This window comes from Staurois parvus, unplaced genomic scaffold (genome assembly GCF_062004578.1).
Source record: "Staurois parvus isolate SC_StPar_1 unplaced genomic scaffold, SC_StPar_1.0 ptg000277l, whole genome shotgun sequence".
NCBI classification, from domain to species: Eukaryota; Metazoa; Chordata; class Amphibia; order Anura; family Ranidae; genus Staurois; species Staurois parvus.
This window is the reverse complement of record NW_028318073.1, coordinates 876817-901264: the sequence shown is the minus strand read 5'-3', so window position 1 is coordinate 901264 and position 24448 is coordinate 876817. Positions and strand designations below refer to the sequence as shown.

General features: G+C 48.8%; 1 protein-coding gene across 4 annotated transcripts in view; it reads left to right on the top strand.

Moving 5' to 3' along the window:
* Positions 1-24448, top strand: part of EDARADD (EDAR associated via death domain) — a 155322-nt gene that overhangs the window by 35928 nt on the left and 94946 nt on the right. For 2 of the 4 annotated variants that reach the window (XM_089681761.1, XM_089681764.1), the window contains one exon: positions 9902-9963. In XM_089681761.1, the coding sequence (XP_089537887.1) occupies positions 9902-9963 (62 nt within the window). The remainder of the gene's footprint in view (positions 1-9901; positions 9964-24448) is intronic. The other 2 variants (XM_089681763.1, XM_089681765.1) reach the window with 1 other exon arrangement.

Here is a 24448-nt window from a genome sequence, read left to right as displayed (position 1 = left end):
CAATCTACTGATCGCTGGTGCAATGCTTTAGAGGCTCCAGAAACAAAAAATAAATGCATATTTTTTAACTGCAAAAAAAAAATGTAAAATGTATTATTTTTTGTTAAAAGGTGAAATTGTCCTTTAATAGCTTCCCAACTGCGCTATAGCTGAAAGACGGCTACAGTGCGGTTGTCCAGTTCTGGAAGGGCGCCCATGGACGTCCTCCCAGAACGCGTCCCCTGCGTGCCCTCACCAGCACACACTTGGTGCTGTAGGTGATTAGGTAAAAGGCCAATCACAGCGGCCTTTTACCACATGGCCAGCTGTGTCCAATGACACAGCAGACCACAAAGTAAATACAGTTGTCGGTTATCGGCAGCACTTTCCTCAGGCTGTGACAGCGTGAGGAAAGTACTGCCGATAACTGGCAAATGTGACAGGGGAGATCTGATTATCAGTGCCGCCCAGCAGTCCCCAGCAATTCTGCCCAACAGTGCCCAGCAGTGTCACTCATCAGTGCCCAGCAGTGCCGCCCATCAGTGCTGTCTGTCAGTGCTATCAGTCAGTGCCGCTCATCAGTGCCCATCAATGCCACCTATCAGTACCCATCATTGCTGCATATCAGTGCATCATCCATGCCTCCTCATCAATGGCCACCAGTGCTGCCTCATCAATGCCCACCAGTGCCGCCTCATCAGCACCGCCTCATCAGTGCCCATCAGTGCTGCCTATCAGTGCCACCTCATCAGTGCCCATCAGTGAAGGAGATAAATTACCTGTTTGCAAAATTTTATAATAGAAACAAAGAAAACCTTTTTTTCACCTTTTTTGCTCTTTTTTTGTTTATAGTGCAACAAACAGTGGCAAGTAAATACTACCAAAAGAAAGCTCTATTTGTGTGAAAAAAATTATAAATATTTCATATGGGTACAGTGTTGCATGACTGCGCAATTTGCATTCAAGGTGCAACAGCATTGAAAGCTGAAAATTGGCCTAGCCACGATGGGGGTGAAAGTGCCCAGTAGGCAAGTGGTTAAGATGTACACTTTTATGTCAATTTACACTAGTTCAGTAGTCTCTTCCAGTGCAGTCATCTCTCGGTTTCGTAATCCTATGTAGATTTTGCACAATGAACTTTCAGGCTCATCTTTCACTCCCAGCAAACCGTTTGCAGGATATAGGCACAGTATGGTGTGTGAATCTTGCCAGATGTGACAAGCAAGTACAAACCATAACTCAATTCAAGTTTCAACAAAAACAGGATTAACATTCGTGCCTGCCATGCATCTCAAGTCTGTACATGTCATATTTATTTGATGTGGAAGTTTCATGTCAGCAGACACTTCCAGGTTTTCTTTACTGGTACACGGTTTGTCTGCGGCTGGATACAGCTAGCATGTGTTAACCCTATAACTGCTTAGTGTTTGGTTTTACTTACCAGAGGTTTTTTGTACCACTTATCCAGCACCACTCACATTACAATATGCTCGGTGATGAGGCCTACTTAGAAAGTTTGAGGCTGTCAGTTTTTTGGGGTTTTTTAAAATAATTTTTTTTTTTTTTTTTTTTTTTTTTTTTTTAGATTTTACCATTTTTAAGCTAGCTATAAACCCTTTCCAGTTTTACTGGTTAACAGCTTTTTAATAATTTTGCCTGTTATCTTTGTCTTTGTGTTTAAAAAGCAGATAGTACCTACATGTGTACCGTATTCAGGTAGTTCTTACTGCCACTGTCACTTAGGCTATTACAGATTCTAAAGGGATAACGACCAGTTCACAGATAAGCAAATTGGTGGTAATTAAGAGCTCGTGTTGTGTGTTCATCAATTTATTAATAGGTTTGTGCTTTATATTTAGTTCATTGGTTGCCAGGACTAAGTCTGACTGTGCCCTAGCAACCAGTGAATCACACTGAGCTGACAGTGGGTGGAGTTTGATGGGCAACTCTGACATACTAGTTCCCCATCAGGTCTGCTTTATCTGTGATTGACAGCAAATGGAAGTGGGCGGATTCCATAGCAACTATTCAGTCCAACAACCGATTTGGAATCCACCTACAGTCATCCACTGTCAATCACAGGCAAATCAGACTTAATGGTGAACTAGCCTCAGAGTTCCCCATCAGACCCATCCAACAACATAAATTCATAGCCACTGAACCTTTGGTGCATGGGGCGTGATTTGGAACTATGAGGCTAGTTCTCCTTTAGGTCCACCTTGCTTTTGATAGACAGTACATGCAGTGGGTGGATTTGAAAGCATATTTGAGTACATACTGTAGTAGCTATAAATCTGCCCACTGCCATGTGCAGTCAATCAAAAGTAAGGCAGACCTGATGAAAACTAGTATTCCAGTTCCCCATCAGGCTCTGCCCACCCATAGTACAAAAGTCCTCGGCCAAGTAAATGTTAATGTGACAGACACAGTGGCCAGGGAGGGAGTGTCCACTGAGGATAGACAGCTGCATTACATACTGGTCATATCGGGTGCAACTTGCCATGCGATTTGCATGCTATGTGACTTGCAATTGCATGCCAAGTTGCACCCTATTTGTCAAGTGCTCTGTCTGACAATATTGTTAGGACCCTTCCAGAGCCTGGCAGGGTGCTGCCCATCTGCTGATGTGCAATATCCCACTATAAGCTGACTCTGGTCACAAGGCGATAAAACTAAATGTACTCCTGTGATCCACAGGAACAGTATGTCCAAAAAAGCTTTGACCATACTTCTATTTTAAAAAGCAAAAGAACACCAATCACATTACACAGAGATGTTTTAGTTTAAGGGTTTTGATACCTACCTGAGCCAAGATTAAAGTGGAACTAAACCGACCAATTTAATGGTTTCACAAAACAGTTACATCTAAGGTATGCCTTTATTTATACCTGTTACAGTAACTAGTATGCTTATGTTATCTCTATACTGAACTGTCAAGCCATTCAATTGCTGGTATCATAGCTGACCACATGCGCAGCACCATGGCAACTTCAGATCAAACAGAAGCTAAGATGGCAGCTTCCTTGGCTAGGATAGGAGGGTTTAGTTCCACTTAAGATCAAAGACAATATAAGGCCCATGACAATATCCAGGAAATAACTGAAAAGCGGTATATCCAGTCATTAGCAGCAGCAGCACAACAGACCAAGATCCTAACCTTTTATCAAATATATCTGGGCTTCAGTGAAGCACTGGCCAGGTGTAACGGGATTTGAATGCAATCAATAGATATGAATTCCTAGAATGTAACATTCCAGGTTCTTCCTGCCCCCCTGTCTCTGTCCCCCTGCTCTTTCGAAGTGTACTGTATTCGCCTGTTTTCTCCTGTTTGTCTGAGGATCGCAATCATCTACTGGCCCCCGAGCCGGGTTTCACACTTTCTCGATGACTTTTCAGCATGGCTACTGTACTTTCTCTCCTCTGAGGTGCCTGCCATCATCCTCGACTACTTTAACATCCCAGTCACACCCCTGCCAACCTAACTTCCTCTTTTAACCTAACACAATGGTCACAATCCACCACCCACTGCAATGGCAACACCCTTGACCTTGTATTCACCCACCTATGCACTCCCTGTAACCTCTCTAACACCCCTTTTCCTCTCTGATCACAACTTTATCACCTTCACACTCTCCCTGCCTCCTAACCCCCATGCCTCCAACCTGCAAACCGTCACCTGTAGAAACCTCCATCACCTCAGCCCTGACCTTCTCCACTCCACTGCTGAGCGCCTCTATGATGAAATTGCACCCCTGTCCTGCCCAGAGCTGGCCACATCTGCCTACAACTTTCTATCATCCTCCCTGGACGCTCTTGCTCCTCTTTCTACACGCAGAACCAGGCCTCGCCTGTCTCAACCCTGGCAAACAGATGACACCAGAAGTCTCAAGAGACGCAGCCGCACTCTTGAGCAAGCTTGACGTAAAACTAAATCCCTGAAAGACTTTATCCTCTACGAATCCGCTCTTCTTAAATACAACTCCAGCCTCCACGCTGCTAAGCAAGCCTACTATAACACTCTCATCAAGGCCCTCTCATCTAATCCTCGTCAACTCTTCTCTACCCTTAATTCCTTACTACACCCCCCACTGCCTCCACCCATCAACTTACTTACTGCACAGGAGATTGCCAGTCACTTCAAGAAGAAGATCGACACAATTCGTAATGAGATCTCCAGTGTCAAGCTTCCTCCTCTAACCAACAAACCAGGCCCAACACCAAACTCAGCACTCTCCTCCTTCGACCCTGTTACCTCCAAGGAAGTTACCGATCTCCTTTCCAAGGCCCACTTCACCACCTGTTCCCTGGATCCTGTCCCCTCACAACTGTTGCAACTCTCTAACCCACATCTTCAACCTCTCACTCTCCATGGGCACCTTTCCCTCCCCACTCAAACATGCACTGGTTACCCCCATTCTCAAAAAACCCTCGCTGGACCCCACCTGCTTGAATAACTTAAGACCCATCTCCCTGCTCCCGTTTGCCTCTAAGCTTCTCGAGCGCCTTGTTCACAACCGTATGAACTGCTACCTCACCGACAGAAACCTTCTTGATCCCCGACAGTCTGGCTTCCGCCCACAACATTCCACAGAAACTGCCCTACAAAAACTCACTAATGACCTACTAACTGCTAAAACCAACGGCCATTATTCCATACTCATACTCCTTGGCCTTTCCGCTGCCTTTGACACAGTCGACCACCCGCTCCTCCTCAGTAAACTATACTCCATAGGCCTCCGTGACTCTGCTCTCTCCTGGTTCTCTTACTTTTCTCAGCGCACTTTCAGTGTTACATATAACTCCTCCTCCTTCGCTCCTCTTCCTCTTTCTGTTGGGGTACCCCAAGGTTCTTTTCTTGTTCCCCTCCTTTTCTCTCTCTATACCTCCTCCCTGGGCCAACTGATAACCTCCCATGGCTTCCAATACCACCTCTATGCTGATGACAAAAAATAATAAAGAAAGCGCCAAACCAACAAAATAAAAAATATATACAAATAAAAAATAAAACACAATTATATATATAAAATAAATTATATAAATTAAGGTATAAAAATTAAACATAAATAGGAATGCGCTGAGAATAAACAGAAAAAAAGTCCATATATCAATGTGTGAAAGTCCAAACACCATATGAACACCAAACATATATAACACCAAAAAAAGTCAGTTTAACTTTGTGTAAAACTCAAACACCAAAACATCTTATATAAGTCAAAACACCGTGATCAATCCACCACCAGGTAAATGGGATAAACTCACCAGAGCTAGATGCTGACCAAATTATAAATCAGCACAAGCATGTTTGCTCTGGCAGCGATGAATGAATCCAGTTTAAAGAAGCAATACTCTGTGGTTTTAGGTGGAATCCAGCTTTCAGGAGCAATATTCTGCAGCCACTCTATAGCATGAATAGGACCCTTCATATATCAATCATTTCTCCACGTGTGTGGGGATAGCATTCAGGAACAAAGAAAAAGCATGATGGTGCAGCAAGTTTAAAAACGTTTCACATTTATTAAAATATAATTGCACTCACAAGTGAGGTGTCCTGACCGACACCAGTGTAACCAGCATAGAGGAGGAAAGAAGATGGCCGAACCCCGCTCACCGCGGATAAACTGCCGACAGCTACAGGGAACGTCCTGACGTCATCCACTAAGCTCCGCCCTACGCATTTCGTCAATCCGACGTCCTCCTTTTCTTTGTTCCTGAATGCTATCCCCACACACGTGGAGAAATGATCGATATATGAAGGGTCCTATTCATGCTATAGAGTGCCTGCAGAATATTGCTCCTGAAAGCTGGATTCCACCTAAAACCACAGAGTATTGCTTCTTTAAACTGGATTCATTCATCGCACCCAGAGCAAACACGCTTGTGCTGATTTATAATTTGATCAGCATCTAGCTCTGGTGAGTTTATCCCATTTACCTGGTGGTGGATTGATCATGGTGTTTTGACTTATATAAGAAGATGTTTTGGTGTTTGAATTTTACACAAAGTTAAAGGGGCTTTTTTTGGTGTTATATATGTTTCATGTTCATATGGTGTTTAGACTTTCACACATTGATATATGGACTTATTTTCTGTTTATTCTCAGCGCATTCTTATTAATGTTTAATTTCTATGCTGATGACATCAAGATCTACCTCTCCACTCCCCAGCTCACCCCCTCAATCTCCTCACGTATATCAAACCTACTAAGCGACATATCAGAATGGATGTCACATCACTACCTCAAACTCAATCTTTCAAAAACTGAGCTTGTAATATTTCCTCCTCCCCGATCCCCCACTCACGACTTTACCATTAAGATCAACAGCACAACCATTGGTCCTTCCCCTGATGCCAGGGTGCTAGGCATAATCCTAGACTCTGTCCTGTCCTTTGGGCCCCACATCCACTCACTGGCTAAATCCTGCCGCCTCAACCTCCGGAACATTTCCAAAATCCGCCCCTTCCTGACCAATGACACCACACAACAACTTATCCACGCCTTGGTTATATCCCGCCTCAATTACTGCAACTCCGTCCTCACTGGTCTGCCGTTACACAGGCTATCCCCCCTTCAGTCTATTATGAATGCTGCTGCTAGACTCATACACCTTACCAACCGATCAGCGACTGCTGCCCCTCTCTGCCAATCCCTTCACTGGCTTCCAATAACCCAACGTATAAAATTCAAAATACTAACCACAGCTTACAAAGCCATCCACAACACTGCCCCTAGCTACATCACCGACCTCATCCACAGATATCGTCCAAATCGCCCACTCCGCTCCTCCCATGATATGTTCCTCTCTAGCTCCCTCATCACCTCCTCCCATGCTCACCTCCAGGACTTCTCCAGAGCCTCTCCCATCCTCTGAAACTCCCTACCACAGTATGTCCGGTCAGCCCCCACCCTGTCTGCCTTTAGGCGATCTATGAAAACGCACTTCTTCAGGGAAGCCTACCCCACCTCCACCTAAGAACTGTACTTGAATCACCTCCGCCAGATCATCCCCGCAGCTATCACCTTTTGTATCATCTCCCCCTTCCTTTAGATTGTAAGCTCCACGAGCAGGGCCCTCACATTCCTTCTGTACCAAAATGTATTGCAATTGTACTGTCTCCCTTATATTGTAAAGCGCTGCGCAAACTGTTGGCGCTATATAAATCCTGTATTATAATAATAATAACAATAATGTTTCACAACATGTAGCATTCTAAACCAGTTCCTGCCCGGCCAATAGCAAATTGATGGCCAAGTGGGAATTTCATTGATCTGGGTGGGCAGCATACAGTGAAGGAAATAAGTATTTGATCCCCGGCTGATTTTGAATGTTTGCCCACTCAGAAAGAAATGATCAGTCTAAAAATCGAATGGTAGGTGTATTGTAACACTGAGAGACAGGATAGCAACAAAAACTTCAAAAGAAATGCATGTCTAACAAATTATTCACTGATTTGCATGTTCATGAGGGAAATAAGTATTTGATCCCGTATCATTCAGCAGGATTTCTGGCTACCAGGTATCTTTCATACAGGTAACAAACTGAGATTAGAATCAGTCTCTTAAAGGGAGTGCTGCTAATCTCATTTTGTTACCTGTATTAAAGACACCTGTCCACAGGAGTAATCAAACAATCAGATTCCAAACTCTCCACCATAGCAAAGACCAAAGAGCTGTCCAAGGATTTCAGGGACAAGATTGTAGACCTACACAAGGCTGGACTGGGCTACAAAACTATCGCCAAGCAGTTTGCTGAGAAAGTGACAACAGTTGGTGCAGTCATTCGCAAATGGAAGAAACACAAAACAACTGTCAATTTCCCTAGGTCTGGTGCACCATGCAAGATCTCACCTCGTGGAGTGTCAATGATCATGAGAACAGTGAGGAATCATCCCAGAACTACATGTGAGGATCTTGTCAATTATCTGCAGGCAGCTGGGACCACAGTCACCAAGAAAACAATTGGTAACACGCTACGCCGACAAGGATTGAAATCCTGCAGTGCCCACAAGGTCCCTCTGCTCAAGAAAGCACATGTCCAGGCCTGTCTGAAGTTTGCCACTGAACATCTGAATGATGCAGAGGAGGACTGGTTGAAAGTGTTGTGCTCAGATGAGACCAAAATCGAGTTCTTTGGCATCAACTCAACTCGCCGTGTTTGGAGGAGGAGGAATGTTGCCTATGACCCCAAGAACACCATCCAAACTGTCAAACATGGTGGTGGAAACATTCTGCTTTGGGGGTGTTTTTCTGCTAAGGGGACATGACAACTGCACCGCATCAAAAGTACGATGGACAGGGCAATGTACCGTCAAATCTTGGGTGAGAGCCTTCTTCCCTCAGCCAGGGCATTGAAAATGGGTTGTGGATGGGTGTTCCAGTATGACAATGACCCAAAACACACGGCCAAGGCAACAAAGGAGTGACTCAAGAAGAAGCACATTAAGGTCCTAGAGTGGCCTAGCCAGTCTCCAGACCTTAATCCGATTGAAAATCTGTGGAGGGAGCTGAAAGTTAGAGTTGCCAAATGTCAGCCACCAAACCTTAATGACTTGGAGAGGATCTGCCAAGAGGAGTGGGCCAAAATCCCTCCTGAGATGTGTGCAAACCTGGTGGCCAACTGCAGGAAACGTCTGACCTTTGTGATTGCCAACAAGGGATTTGCCACCAAGTACTAAGTCATGTTTTGTGAAGGGGATCCAATAGTTATTTCTCTCATGAACATGCAAATCTGTGCATAATTTGTTAGACATGCATTTCTTTTGAATTTGTTGTTGCTATTCTGTCTCTCAGTGTTACAATACACATACCATTCAATTTTTAGACTGATCATTTCTTTGTGAGTGGGCAAACATTCAAATTCAGGAGGAGATCAAATACTTATTTCCTTCATTGTATGACATCCTCCTGGATCGCCGCTGCACTGCAATAACAATTTTAAACAATGGATGGCTTCCTTTCATGCAATCCATTGTGTACGATTGTGTTGCTAACTGTAATTGGTCACAGTGATCACATGGTACAGACTAGGCCAGTCACAGCCCACCTGTTTCATGTGATTAAGTGTGGCCAATCACAGCTAATCGCAACAAAAAACACTGAATGAATTGATTTCATTCAGTTAAATGCTTGCCTATAGCAGTGAAATTCACTGCTAAAAAAATAATATACTGATCACTTCCCCTTCTGGGGTTACTATGGTAACATTATATTACTCTGGTCACAGTGTTTTATTTAAAAAAGAAATCACAAAAAAAGTTAATAAAAAAAAATTAAAAAAAAAAATAGTAATTTTTTTTATCATACTGTCACTAGTCAGTGTCCCTGATCACCAGTTATATGATGATGCTGTACTGCACTGTTGATGGTATATTTAAAAAAGAGGTGAAAAAATCTTTTTTTTGTTTTTATTTAATTTTTCCAAAAATTATGCCAAAAAATTGCAACTTCAAAAAACTTGTCATGTCTCTTACTAAATACTACAGACTGTCTACTTTCCAAAAAGGGGTAATTTGGGGGATATCTGTACTGTCCTGACATTTGTGGGCCTCAAGAAAGGAGATAGGCTGTCAGTACATCAGGATTGATTGATTTTCAGATATATACCATAGTTTGAGGACTTTCCTACAGACTAAATATTATACACTAATTTGGGTTATTTTCACCAAACAAATGTAGCAGTATACATTTTGGCCTAAATTTATGAAGAACAATTGTTTATTTGCAACATTGTATAACAGAAATGAAGAAAAACAAAAAAGAAAATAATCCAGTGGTGATTAACTGCTTCCTGACCACCCTATAGCGGAAATACACATTGGATGGAAACATATCACACTCTCTGTCATTCTTTGCGCACTATTAAAATGCAAGAATAGGAGACCCCTTTTTAATGTTTTTTAACCTGACATATACCTTATTTCTCAGCAGATCATGAGGTTAAAGAACCAGTTGAGGATACGGAGCCCAGCACACTGTTGTTTGAGACTGTAAGTACATTTTTTGTTTAGATTTCCTCTAACTACTATACAGTTGTTTTTCCTTTCTAAATGTTCATACACAAATCCTTAAAGTGGAACTAAACTGTATCTGAGTACCACAAACTGAAAATGCTATTTAACTGATTTTTTAATATTCAAAAGCAAATTCCGCTGTCCATCCATGTCTCTATGTTCTATTTTGTTGATAAATCACTTTGAACCCCACCCCCGGCAATTACAGCTGTGGCCATCTTAAGTAAGGGCAGATGATTTATATAGCATTTACTTCGTGGAATATGCACTTAGCACGGGCATGTAGGCAGGTGAGTGTGCCTATCTGGGAAAAATACCCATGAAGATTCCTGGGATGTATGAAATTTTGGATTAGGCCAGAAACCAGGAAACAACTGAAGAAATGTAAACAAAAAGGTTAAAACAAGAAAATATAATATACCTTCCTATCTATTTACTAATGCTAGCAAAATAAGGAATAAAAATAGTTCATTTTGATTGAGAGAGTTTGGTTCTGCTTTAATGAACACTTGTGTTGCTATGCAAAACAATTTGCAGAAAAAGTATGAGGCTAAGGTGGATTGGCATCGATTTTCTTTTCTTTTTTTTTTTAGTTTATGAAAATTTTAGGTTTATACTGGAAGAGTTATGTTGCACTCCCCTATAAATAACACCAATTGGTATTCACTTGAAAGTTCTAATTAAACATTTTAATGATACCTCCATGCATTATTGCATAGCCTGTAGAATACCCTATCAGACGTCAGCACTATCCGCCTGCTCAGCAGGGGAATCTCTCCGCTGATCCCTGCTGAGCAGGCAGATGACAGGTCTCACAGTGGACACAGACGCGACCTGCTGATTTCAATGGGATGGTTAGATGGACCGCCTGTCCATTTCCACCCGTTTGCCATCCGATCCCCATCGATCTGTTTTTGGCATACAGGATCGGATCGAATGCTGGGGGGTGTCAGCGGACTATTGTTCACTGACACCTGCCGGTCCATAGAAGTCTATGGATGGACCGATCGAGTCCGCCTGAAAAACGAACAGGTGGACCCCATCGGTCTGCTCGTGTGAAAGGGGCCTAAAAATCACAAATCTTCAAAAGGGACATCAGGATTTATTTTCAATTTCAGATGTGGCACATGTTCCCAATCCACTTTATAATTAGCTCAAACACACTATAAAAAAATTATAGAGAAAATAATGTGTGCATATATAATGGGGGGAGATTTACTAAAAACTGGTGCACACAGAATCTAGTGCAGCTGTGCATGGTAAGCAATCAGCTTCTAACTTCAGCTGGTTCAATTAAAGTGATACTAAAGCTAAAACGTTTTTTTTTTTGTTTTTTTTACCTTAATGCATTACTTGCATTAGGTAAAAAACATTTTATATTTCTCTGTCTTTCCTACTATTCACGGCTGCATCTCTTCTCCCCTCTCTTCCTCCTCACACAGGGACTCGAACAGCAGCAGGAGCCACTTTATTAGGTACACCTTACTTGTACCGGGTTGAACCCCTTTTTACCTTCAGTACTGCCTTAATTCTTTGTGGCATAGGTTCAACAAGGTGTTGGAAACATTCCTCAGAGACTTTGGTCCATATTGTCATGAGGTTTTGTTGCCTTTCTATCATCTGCCCATTCTCCTCCAACCTCTGACCTAAACAAGACATTTTCGTCCACACAACTGCTGATCACTGGATATTTTCTCTTATTCAGACCATTCTCTGTAAACCCTAGAGATGGTTGTGTGTGAAAAGCCCAGCAGTTTTTTAAATGCTCAGAGAAGTCCGTCCGGCACCAACAACCATGCCATCTATTTTCAAAGTCATTGAAATCCCCTTTCTTCCCCATTCTTATGCTTGGTTTGAACTTCAACGAGTCATCTTCACCACGTCTAGATGCCTACATGCACCATGTGAGTGAGTTGCTGTCATGTGATTGGCTGATTACCAATTTGTGTTACCAAGCAATGGAACAGGTGTACCTAATAAAGTGCACAGTGAGTGTATGTACACTGTACTGCAAGTTTCATACTGCATACTGTTCTGTTCTTCATTCTGTGCATTGTGCTGTAGATCATATGCTTTACTTTGCTCATATATGTACGGCATGTTTCCTGTTTCACACTGTTCTACTCTACATGTCATTCTTTACACTGTGCTGTCCATTATATACTTTGCTCATGACTAGTGCACCAGAAATAGGTTCATCCAGATCCCCCCCTTTTAATTATACTTAAAGAAAACATGACACCAATTTTGGAGTAAAATGGCCAACACGGCCTTTTATTAACAAACACGTTTTAACACACCAACCATTCCTTATAACAGAAACATACAGAGTTGTTGTTGGTCTTCGAAGGCACCCCCCAAAAATGATCTGAAATGCACCTGCGGACAACCATATTACACAAGGCCTCGAGCTGCAACCAATCAGCTCGGAGACAACCATACCGTCCACAGTGCAGCACCACCACCTTCCATACACACCCTACCACCGATGGGTCCCACACCATTATCTGTACCTCCAAGCTAAGAGCCGCCTCCAAAGACCAACAACCGCCCATGTGTCAGGAATGGACTTGCCAGTAATGGTGGGACTCACCTGCCTTGTGGGCTGCAGTACCAGGGCTGGCCAGCGGGTGCTCTCAGCAATCAGAGACTCACCCTGCAGTCAGCCAAACACCTGAAGCTGATTATGCAAGTGTATTTAAGGGATGGCCAGACCTGCAGTCTGGGCCTTGGTGTGTGTTTTTCTATGGGCCCCTGTATCTTGTTACCTGCATTCCTGTTCCTGTCTGACTGATTCGTTGCCGACCCTGCCTGATCCGGACCTCTGCTGACTTCTCCTATTTGATCCCTGGCTTGTGACCCCGACCATTCTCTGCCTGACCCCCTGTACCTACCTGCCCGTTAGTTGCTGTACCCGGCTCGTGACCTGACTACTCTCTGCCTGCTCCTCCTGTTCCTACCTGCCCGATTGTTATTGACCTGGCCTGCCTGATGACGCTTGCATTGTATGTATTGTTTTCTGTGGGTGGTTTGGTTCATTTGCACTGTGTTATGTTTTAGTATTGCACTGCGTTTATGTATTGTTAGTGTTAATAAATTATATTGTTTATAACATATCTGAAGCCTGCGTTTCCCTGCATCAGTTCACATACCTCTGGTCATACCCTGGAGCCCTGACATTACACCAAGGCCATCCTGACCAGAAGTGGCTGCACAGGGAAGCCACCTTGGCTTATTGTTGCTGAGAAGGATGGATCTTGATGAGGTGGTGTATTTATCTCTGCTAGTGTTTGACAGAGAATATGCTTATCAGACTCTGAAGGAGTATCCCAGGGATCAACTACTAGAGTGCATAAGGATCGCTCATTGCCTAGTAGATCAGGGCACAGAATTCTCTGAGGTGCAGCCATTGATTCAGGTTTGTGCTGAGTTGGTTTCATCTGGTACCCCCGAATGCAGGGATGAATTTTTGCCGCCATTTAGTGCCGACCAGGTAGAGTCCCTGGTATGGTTATTAGAGGATGATGTGGATTACTTTCTGGAGCGTTATTCTGCATGTTCACAACAGGTACTAAGAGATTGTATAAACGCAGTGCAGTCTTTGACCAGACAGCCTTTGTGTAAGCTGAGCTTGTTCAATCCATACTGCAGACATGGTCAGACTTGTTGCACCCAGCCTCAGTCAGCTTACAACATCATTCCTCCACTCAAGGCACTCTTCCTGCATCCCCGACAGCACCCCCAGTGACTGCCCAGTATATTCTAACTACCATATACCAGTCCCCTGCTCCCTCTCGCTGCACCTATCCTTCCTTTAACCCTGTAAAGAAGTCCTCTGTAGCAACTGCTCCCTCCTCTGTTCCATCTTCCAGCTCTTCTCTGTCCTCAGCTGCTCCATTCGTTTACAGACCTGCGTTTACTTACAGTACTCCAGTAACTAAAACCAGAAAAAAGCGAAAATTCTTTCCAACCAGTACCATCCTGCCAGTATCCAAACCGGTGAGGCTGCCGTCTGAGAACCCGCCTTCCGTGGTTCAGCCCGGTGCCTCGGCACCCGCACTTCAGCCTGATGTCTCTACCCAGCCTGATGTCTGTACCCAGCCTGATGAACTGATCCAGCCTGATAATCCTATCATGCCTGATGACCCAGTGCCCGCTGTCATGCCTGGTGACCCGATGCCCGCTGTCGAGCCAGACGATCCAATGCCTGATGACCCAGTGCCCGCTGTCATGCCTGGTGACCCGATGCCCGCTGTTGAGCCAGACGATCCAACGCCAGATGACCCGGTGCCCGCTGTCGATCCAGACGATCCGATACCTGATGACCCGGTGCTCGCTGTCATACCTGGTTACCCGATGCCCGCTGTCGAGCCAGACGATCCAATGCCTGATGACCCAGTGCCCGCTGTCATGCCTGGTGACCTGATGCCCGCTGTCGAGCCAGACGATCCAATGCCTGATGACCCAGTGCCCGCTGTCGATCCAGACGATCCGGTACCTGATGACCCGGTGCCCGCTGTCATGCCTGGTGACCCAATGCCCGCTGTCGAGCCAGACGATCCAATGCCTGATGACCCGGTGCCCGCTGTCGATCCAGACGATCCGGTACCTGGTGACTCGGTGCCCACTGCCTTGCCAGATGGCACGGTGCCCGCTGTCGAGCCAAATGACCTGATGCCTGGTGACCCGATGCCCGCTGTCGAGCCAGACGATCCAATGTCTGACCCAGTGCCCGCGGTCATGCCAGTTGACTCGGAGCCCACTGTCGTGCCTGGTGACTCGGTGCCCACTGCCTTGCCAGATGACGCGGTGCCCGCTGGCGAGCCAAATGACCTGATGCCTGGTGACCCAGTGCCCGCTGTCATACCTGGTGACCCGATGCCCGCTGTCGAGCCAGACAATCCAATGCCTGATGACCCAGTGCCCGCTGTCATGCCTGGTGACCCGATGCCCGCTGTCGAGCCAGACGATCCAGCGCCAGATGACCCGGTGCCTGCTGTCGAGCCAGACGATCCGGTAACTGATGACCCGGTGCCTGCTGTCGTACCAATTGACTCCCACTGTTGTGCCAGTTGACTCGGAACCCACTGTCATGCCTGGTGACTCGGTGCCCACTGCCTTGCCAGATGACGCGGTGCCCGCTGGCGAGCCAAATGACCTGATGCCTGGTGACCCGATGCCCGCTGTCGTGCCTGATGACCCGGTGCCCGCCGCTCTGCCTGGGGGCCCGGTGCCTGCCACCCCTCCTGGGGGCCCTGTGCCTGTCGCTCCGCCTGGGGGCCCTGTGCCTGTCGCCCCGCCTGGGGGCCCTGTGCCCGCCGCTCCACCTGGGGGCCCTGTGCCCGTCGCTCCGCCTGGGGGCCCTGTGCCCGTCGCTCCGCCTGGGGGCCCTGTGCCCGTCGCTCCGCCTGGGGGCCCTGTGCCTGCCGCTCCGCCTGGGGGCCCTGTGCCTGTCGCTCCGCCTGGTGGCCCTGTGCCTGTTGCTCCGCCTGGGGGCCCTGTGCCTGTCGCTCCGCCTGGGGGCCCTGTTCCCGCCGCCCCGCCTGGGGGCCCGGTGCCCGCCGCCCCGCCTGGGGGCCTGGTGCCCGCCGCCCCGCCTGGTGGCCCGGTGCCCAGCCCGATGTGCCTGGGGGCCCTGTTCCCGCCGCTCCGCCTGGGGGCCCGGTGCCCGCCGCCCCGCCTGGTGACCCGGTGCCCAGCCCGATGTGCCTCTGCCCGGAGTCCAGCCCGATGTGCCAGTCTTTGATATCCCGCCAGTTACCAGACCCGGGCGGTGGAACATTTTGCCCAGCTAGGACTGTTTGGAGCGTCCTGAGGCCGCTCCTTGAGGGGGGGGGTACTGTCAGGAATGGACTTGCCAGTAATGGTGGGACTCACCTGCCTTGTGGGCTGCTGTACCAGGGCTGGCCAGCGGGTGCTCTCAGCAATCAGAGACTCACCCTGCAGTCAGCCAAACACCTGAAGCTGATTATGCAGGTGTATTTAAGGGATGGCCAGACCTGCAGTCTGGGCCTTGGTGTGTGTTTTTCTATGGGCCCCTGTATCTTGTTACCTGCATTCCTGTTCCTGTCTGACTGATTCGTTGCCGACCCTGGCTTGTGACCCCGACCATTCTCTGCCTGACCCCTTGTACCTACCTGCCCGTTAGTTGCTGTACCCGGCTCGTGACCTGACTACTCTCTGCCTGCTCCTCCTGTTCCTACCTGCCCGATTGTTATTGACCCGGCCTGCCTGATGACGCTTGCATTGTATGTATTGTTATCTGTGGGTGGTTTGGTTTGGTTCGTTTGCACTGTGTTATGTTTTAGTGTTGCACTGCGTTTATGTATTGTTAGTGTTAATAAATTATATTGTTTATAACATATCTGAAGCCTGCGTTTCCCTGCGTCAGTTCACATACCTCTGGTCATACCCTGGAGCCCTGACACCATGAACCGAAATAACCCCCCATTCCCCACGAGAGGAACACAATACTCACTAAATAGGGAGGGCGGGAGGGAAGCTCTCTCACCAACGTCCAGCTCCGACTGACGCCCCCACCAGGACACCCCACCCTAAGGTGCAGAAGAGCCCACCCACGCTCTCCCTCTACCAACCAGCTCCCCAGCTATACTTTTCAAACCCCCTGGCACTATACTTAACCCTTTCTATTCTTCCTTCCCACTCTAGGCCTAGTCATGCCTGCCCTGCGCTAATTTTTTTTTCTTTTCCGCTACGGGCATTTCTTGACTTGTGCACCAGAGATAGGTTCATCCATATCCCCCCCTTTTAATTATACCTACCAATTCGTTTTACTGCCTCATCCGACAAACCCCACCGGGCGGCCGCAGTAGCAGCCCCTATCCGAAACGAGTGTAAAGCATACAAAGACGCATCCAAACCAACACCGTTAAACATCGTCGGAAAACTGACACAAATTGAAAGCAAGTTAGAGGGGACCCATCAGCATGCATGAAAAAGGACCCCTGCCCCACCGGATGATTGGACAAAAATTCACGAACCGCACGCACTGGGCACACCAGTGATGCTGGAAGGGCAAAAAAACGCACCCGCGCACCACGACCCAATTGGTCCGTCTTAGACCGACGGACGAACACCTCCACCCATTCACTAGAGCTCACGACGTCATCCACCATCAACCCCCCAAGAACCGATTTGGACGGACTAACGAGCTCACCAATACGCAATGCCCCAAAGAAGGCCACCGCAAAGGCCGCCCGATACAAGCACACCTCAAAGTCCGAAGAACAAACAGACCGCAGATGTGCAATTAAAGACGAACCCAGAAAACCGCAGCACAAATGACGTGTAAGACACTGAACAGGACTTTGGATTGACAGCGTCATTCACCGACCCCCTTTTGGGAAAGACAGGTGGTAAATTAACCTAAACGAATTCGGCTCCTTCAAGGGAGAAACTACAAGATCCGAAAATGGAGCGCAAGAAAACGGGCCGCCCATGCGACCCAACCTCACTTCCTTACGTAACTTAGCCGAAACCACCTCTGCATGCTGCATAGCCGACCGTAAGTTCCGAGCTAAGGGGGGAACCGAAGTCAAACTACACGGGATGCGGAAACCCTCCGAAAACCCTGCCACCAGCAGCACAGTGGCTGCCCGATCAGGATATCTATTTAGGAAAGGCTGCATCCTTTCCACCCTCACCGGTGTTGTCCCTCTTACCCGCATGCCCTCCTGGAAGGCCTCTACCCTGCTTGAAACAGCGCGACAAAGGATGGGAGCCGCCGGAACAATCGTGCTTAAAATGGCAGGACCCTCCGAAACGACAAAACGCTCTCTTGGAACTGCCAACAGAAACCCCTACGCTTTGAGGCCGATTGTCTTTGGGAGAACGAACCGCCGGTCCCGCACTGAAAAAACGGACCAGGTGCCCTCACTGCAGTCATGAGGCGCATCCAAAGGCCAATGTCCTTATGGTCCCAATGCAATGAAGGGCGAACAGCCCTCCGCTGCCTAAACTGCTCATCGTACCGGAGCCATGCGGTCCCCCCTTAAACCCTGTGAGCCTCGCAATATAATATAAATTATATTGTTTATCACATATCTGAAGTCTGCGTTTCCCTGCGTCAGTCACACACCTCTGGTCACACTCGGGAGCCCTGACATTACACCAAGGCCAATCCTGACCAGAAGTGGCTGCACAGGGAAGCCATCTTGGTTTGTTGATGGGAAGGATGGATCTGGATGAGGTTGTGTATTTATATCTGCTAGTGTTTGATGACAGGGAGTATGCTTATCAAACTCTGAAGGAGTATCCCCGGGATGAACTGCTAGAATGTATACGGCTCGCTCATGTTCTAGTATATCAGGGCACAGAGTTCTCTGAGGTGCAGCCTTTGATTGAGGTTTGTGCTGAGTTGGTTTCATCTGGTACCCCCGAATGCAGGGATGAATTTTTGCCACCATTTAGTGCAGACCAGGTAGAGTCCCTGGTGTGGTTATTAGAGGATGATGTGGGTTACTTTCTGGAGCGTTATTCCACATGTTCACCACAGGTACTAAGAGATTGTATAAACGCAGTGCAGTCTTTGGTCAGACAGGCTTTGTGTAAGCTCAGCTTTGTTCAACCCATACTGCAGACATGGACAGACTTGTTGCACCCAGCCTCAGTCAGCTTACAAAAACCCAGTCCTGCTTCTAATCTATTTCCTCAAAACTCTATTCCTGCATTCCCAACAGCTCCTCCTGCCCTGCTATCTACCGCATGTCAGTACCCTGTTCCCACTCGCTGCACCTATCCTGCCTTTAACCCTGTAAAAAAGCCCTCTGTAGCAACTGCTCCCTCTCCTGTTCCATCCTCCAGTTCTTCTCTGTCTCCAGCTGCTCCATTCGTTTGCAGACCTGCGTTTACTTGCAGTGCTCCAGTAGTTAAAACCAGAAAAAAGCGAAAATTCTTTCCAACCAATACCATCCTGCCAGTATCCAAACCGGTGAACCTGCCTTCCGTGGTTCAGCCTGAAGCCTCTACTCAGCCTGAAGCCTCTACTCAGCCTGAATCCTCTACTCAGCCTGATGCCTGTACTCAGCCTGGTGCCTCTACTCAGCCTGATGAACTGATCCAGCCTGATGATCCTATTAGGCCAGTTGACTCGATACCCGCTGTTGATCCAGACGATCCGGTACCTGATCCAGTGCCCGCTGTCGTGCCAATTGACTCAGTGCCCGCTGTCGTACCTGGTGACTTGGTGCCCACTGCCTTGCCAGATGACGCGGTGCCCGCTGGCGAGCCAAATGACCTGATGCCTGGTGACCCAGTGCCCGCTGTCATACCTGGTGACCCGATGCCCGCTGTCAAGCCAGACGATCCAATGCCTGGTGACCCGGTGCCCGCTGTCGTGCCAATTGACTCAGAGCCCGCTGTCGTACCTGGGGACTTGGTGCCCACTGCCTTGCCAGATGACGCGGTGCACGCGGGCGAGCCAAATGACCTGATGCCTGGTGACCCAGTGCCCGCTGTCATACCTGGTGACCCGATGCCCGCTGTCGAGCCAAACAATCCAGTACCTGATGACCCGGTGCCCGCTGTCGTGCCTGTTGACTCGGAGCCCACTGCCTTGCCAGATGACACGGTGCCCGCTGTTGAGCCAAATGACCTGATGCCTGGTGACCCAATGCCCGCTGTCCAGCCAGACGATCCAATGTCTGACCCAGTGCCCACAGTCATACCAGTTGACTCGGAGCCCACTGCCTTGCCAGATGACGCTGTGCCCGCTGTCGAGCCAAATGACCTGATGCCTGGTGACCCAGTGCCCGCTGTCATACCTGGTAACCCGATGCCCGCTGTCGAGCCAGACGATCCAATGCCTGGTGACCCGGTGCCTACTGCCTTGCCAAATGACGTGGTGCCCGCTGGCAAGCCAAATGACCTGATGCCTGGTGACCCAGTGCCCGCTGTCATGCCAGTTGACTCGGAGCCCACTGTCGTGCCTGGTGACTCGGTGCCCGCCGCTTCGCCTGGGGGTCCGGCGCCCGCCGCTCCGCCTGAGGGCCCGAGACCTGTCGCTCTGCCTGGGGGTCCGGCGCCCGCCGCTCCGCCTAAGGGCCCGAGACCTGTCGCTCCGCCTGGGGGTCCGGCGCCCGCCGCTCCGCCTGGGGGCCCGAGACCTGTCGCTCCGCCTGGGGGTCCGGCACCCGCCGCTCCGCCTGAGGGCCCGAGACCTGTCGCTCCGCCTGGGGGTCCGGCGCCCGCCGCTCCGCCTGAGGGCCCGAGACCTGTTGCTCCACCTTGGGGTCCGGCGCCCGCCGCTCCGCTAGAGGGCCCGAGACCTGTCGCTCTGCCTGGGGGTCCGGCGCCTGTCGCCCCGCCTGGGGTCCGGCGCCTGTCGCCCCGCCTGGGGGCCGGCGCCTGTCGCCCCGCCTGGGGGCCCGGTGCCTGTCGCCCTGCCTGGGGGCCCGGTGCCTGTCGCCCCGCCTGGGGGCCCGGTGCCTGTCGCCCCGCCTGGGGGTCCGGTGCCTGTCGCCCCGCCTGGTGGCTCGGTGCCTGCTGCTCCGCCTGGTGGCTCGGTGCCTGCTGCTCCGCCTGGTAGCCCGATGTGCCTCTGCCCGGAGTCCTGCCCGATGTGCCTCTGCCCGGAGTCCAGCCCGATGTGCCTCTGCCCGATGTGCCTCTGCCCGATGTGCCTCTGCCCGGAGTCCAGCCCGATGTGCCTCTGCCCAGAGTCCAGCCCGATGTGCCTCTGCCCAGAGTCCAGCCCGATGTGCCTCTGCCCAGAGTCCAGCCCGATGTGCCTCTGCCCGGAGTCCAGCCCGATGTGCCTCTGCCCGGAGTCCAGCCCGATGTGCCTCTGCCCGGAGTCCAGCCCGATGTGCCTCTGCCCGGAGTCCTGCCCGATGTGCCTCTGCCCGGAGTCCTGCCCGATGTGCCTCTGCCCGGAGTCCAGCCCGGTGTGCCTCTGCCCGGTGTGCCTCTGCCCGATGTGCCTCTGCCCGGAGTCCAGCCCGATGTGCCTCTGCCCGATGTGCCTCTGCCCGATGTGCCTCTGCCCGATGTGCCTCTGCCCGGTGTGCCGCTGCCCAGAGTCCTGCCCGGTGTGCCAGTCTTTGATATCCCGCCAGTTACCAGACCCGGGCGGTGGAACATTTTGCCCAGCTAGGACTGTTTGGAGCGTCCTGAGGCCGCTCCTTGAGGGGGGGGGGTACTGTCAGGAATGGACTGGCCAGCAATGGTGGGACTCACCTGCCTTTTGATCTGCAGTACCAGGGCTGGCCAGCGGGTGCTCCCAGCAATCAGAGACTCAACCTTTCAGCCAGCTAACACCTGGAACTGAATATACTGGTGTATTTAAGGGATGGCCAGACCTGCAGACTCTGCCTTGGTGTTGTGTTTGTCCTGGGCCCTGTATCTGTCCTGCATCCTGTTTCTGTTCCTTTGCTGACCCTGGCTGATCTGAAGCGCTGCTGACTTCTCCTGCTCTGATCCCAGCTCGCTCCTGACCATCCCTCTGCCTGACCCTCTGTACCACGCTGCTTGCTACCTGTTCTGATCCCTGGCTTGTGACCCTGACCATCCCTCTGCCTGACCCTCTGTACTACGCTGCTTGCTACCTGCTGAACCTGGCCTGTGACCCCGACCAATCTCCGCTTGCTCCCCCTGTACCTACCTGCCCTATTGATATTGACCCGGCCTGCCTGACGACGCTTGCTTGTATGTACTGTTATCTGTGGGTGGTTGGTTTGGTTTGTTTGCACTGTATTATGTTTTAGTATTGCACTGCGTTTATGTTTGTATTGTTAGTGTTAATAAATTATATTGTTTATCACATATCTGAAGTCTGCGTTTCCCTGCGTCAGTCACACACCTCTGGTCACACTCGGGAGCCCTGACACCATCCCTTTTGAGGCCCCAGCCTAACGCAGCTGGGCCAACAGTCCTTCCATGACAGCTGCCACTGTCCGTACACCGAGTCAAGCTCTCTCACCAACGTCCAGCTGACGTCCCCCCCACCAGGACACCTAACCCTAAGGTGCAGAAGAGCCCACCCACGCTCTCCCTCTACCAACCAGCTCCCCAGCTATACTTTTCAAACCCCATGGCACTATACTTAACCCTTACTATTCTTCCTTCCCACTCTAGGCCTAGTCATGCCTGCCCTGCGCTAATTCTTTTTTCTTTTCGGGCATTTCTTATCTGTACACTACTGAAACTTGAACAAAAATGAGCTACATGTTCAAGTTGACAGAAAGAAGCCTTTACTGCGCCAATACCGCAAAAAAGCCCAGTTACAATATCCTTGACAACACCTTCACACACCTCACAGACACACTGTAATCTGGAGTGATGAGACCAAAATAGAGCTTTATGGTCACAACCATAAACACTATATTTAGAGAGTAGTCAACAAAGCCTATAGCGAAAAGGATACCATCCCCACTGTGAAGCATGGTGGTGGCTCACTGATGTTTTAGGTGTGTATGAGCTCTAAAGGCACAGGCAATCTTGCTAAAATTGATTGCAAGATTAATGCAGCATGTTATCAGAAAATACTGGCAGACAATTTGCATTCTTCTGCACGGAAGCTGCGCATAGGACGCTTTTGGATTTTCCAGCACAACAATGACCCTAAGCACGAGGCCAAGTTGACCCAACAGTGGTTGCAGCAGAAAAAGGTGAAGGTTCTGGAATGGCAATCACAGTCTCCTGACCTTGATATTATCATTTTTGCTGTGGCATGTGTACAATGCCATATGGCTGCCTTTGCAGCTTAAGGGGGAGGCAGTAAAGACATAGCTCAACTGCCTATTTTTACTGCTCTCAACCACAAGTGAAAACAAGCCTGTACATTATTCATTCTGCAGTGAAAGCATGCAAATGCACAGTCACTGGATAATCTTAGATAATAAAAAAATTTAGCTATAAATAAACTTAAAAGTGACCATCCCTGTCACCACCTACTTTTTATGATGAACATATAACCAAATGTCCCTCCCCAAAGGATATGACGGACACCATCAGAAGCCTATGGCTTCCACTAGTCTAAGAGTCCCCTGTGAAACCAAGAAAGAGGGAGCAGTGGAGCTGCAGCTGGGACAGTGCTGGAGGCTGGGATGGGCAGTGGGGGGGGGGGGGGGGGAGTTAATGGGATGCAGTGAAAGCATTAAGAAAAAAAGCTCCTAGATGTTAGAACCATTTAAGCAAATATAAAGACACTATAAAGCTGGCCATGCACTGTTTGTTTTTTTCTTTCATTCTACCTGCAGACTGAATGAAAAAAAAATTTTCTCCATAAAACACAAACAAGCTTAATAGAGGAATCCCCCGCGGCAGGATATCGTATATTGTTGATTATAGCTGATTAGCTACAGCTGCTGATCAATTAAAAATTTCCAACATATGGGTTCTGCAAAACAGTGTTCAAAATATTGATTGTAGGCAGGTGCAGTCCGCTTTCTCCACTGTAGGTGGCGCTCAACCAGAGTGGTGCCACAGCCTGGAGAGAAAGTCAGGAGAAACCTGGTTTCTCTATGGTTTCCTGTTCCCTGAGGGCAGCATCCTGGTTGGCTATACTGCATTCAGGTGACCCCTGGCAGCCATCTTGGGTCAGCAGAGCCTTCCCCCAGGTTTTGGCGCACTTTTGCGAAGTGGTCAGAGTAGGGAAAGATCACCCATCTTTCAGGGAAAGTGAATAGTGGCACAGAAAGGTTCCTGGTGAATAAAGACAAGCTAGGGATATTCAATCCTACACAGAAGCCTCCACATTAGGACCAGACCAGCCAGGCCGCATTTTGCCCTCTTAAGACAGGTGCTGCCTCTCTGCACTGAACTGTGAGTTTTATCCGATGCAGAGCTCTCCCGCTCAGGCTGTTTGTAGTTGAGTGTACTCTTCAGTAAAAGTTTTGAGTTATCTGCAACCAGACTTTGTGTCATCACTGCCACAGCACCATGCTGCACCAACCCCTGCTGATTTGGTCAAAAATCAATCTATGTATGGCCATCTTTATTAAGGGCGAATTCAAACAGGATTGGACAGCTGACATAGCATTTTACCTCTCCGGCAGTTGTCCATTTCTGACTGCATTAAGGGACAGTGTGGTGCGCTAATCAATGCATCACACACAGCCCCTTTTTGTACAAACTTTATTTGAAATGTGCAAAAATACACTTCTTTTATGTCACTGTACAGCTGCTCTGCTGCACAGAACCATGTGATTCTGTACAGTGCACTGCAATAAAGTGCAGCATGCCTGTGAGAGAAGCTCTGTGCTGCATTGCAGTATGAATGTGACACACAGAAATAATTGTTTTCTGTGTGTGCTTGCGGTGACAGGCATTTTACAATGCAGTAAAACGCCTGTCACCACACTATGTGTAAACTCACCCTCAGTGTTAATGTTATATACAATGTATTTTAGGAATATGTTCAGCCTGTAAAGTATAAAGTAGTGACAAGGTGACTTTTAAGCACGCAACAATTGAAGCCTACCTTCCGATAATATTTTTTTTA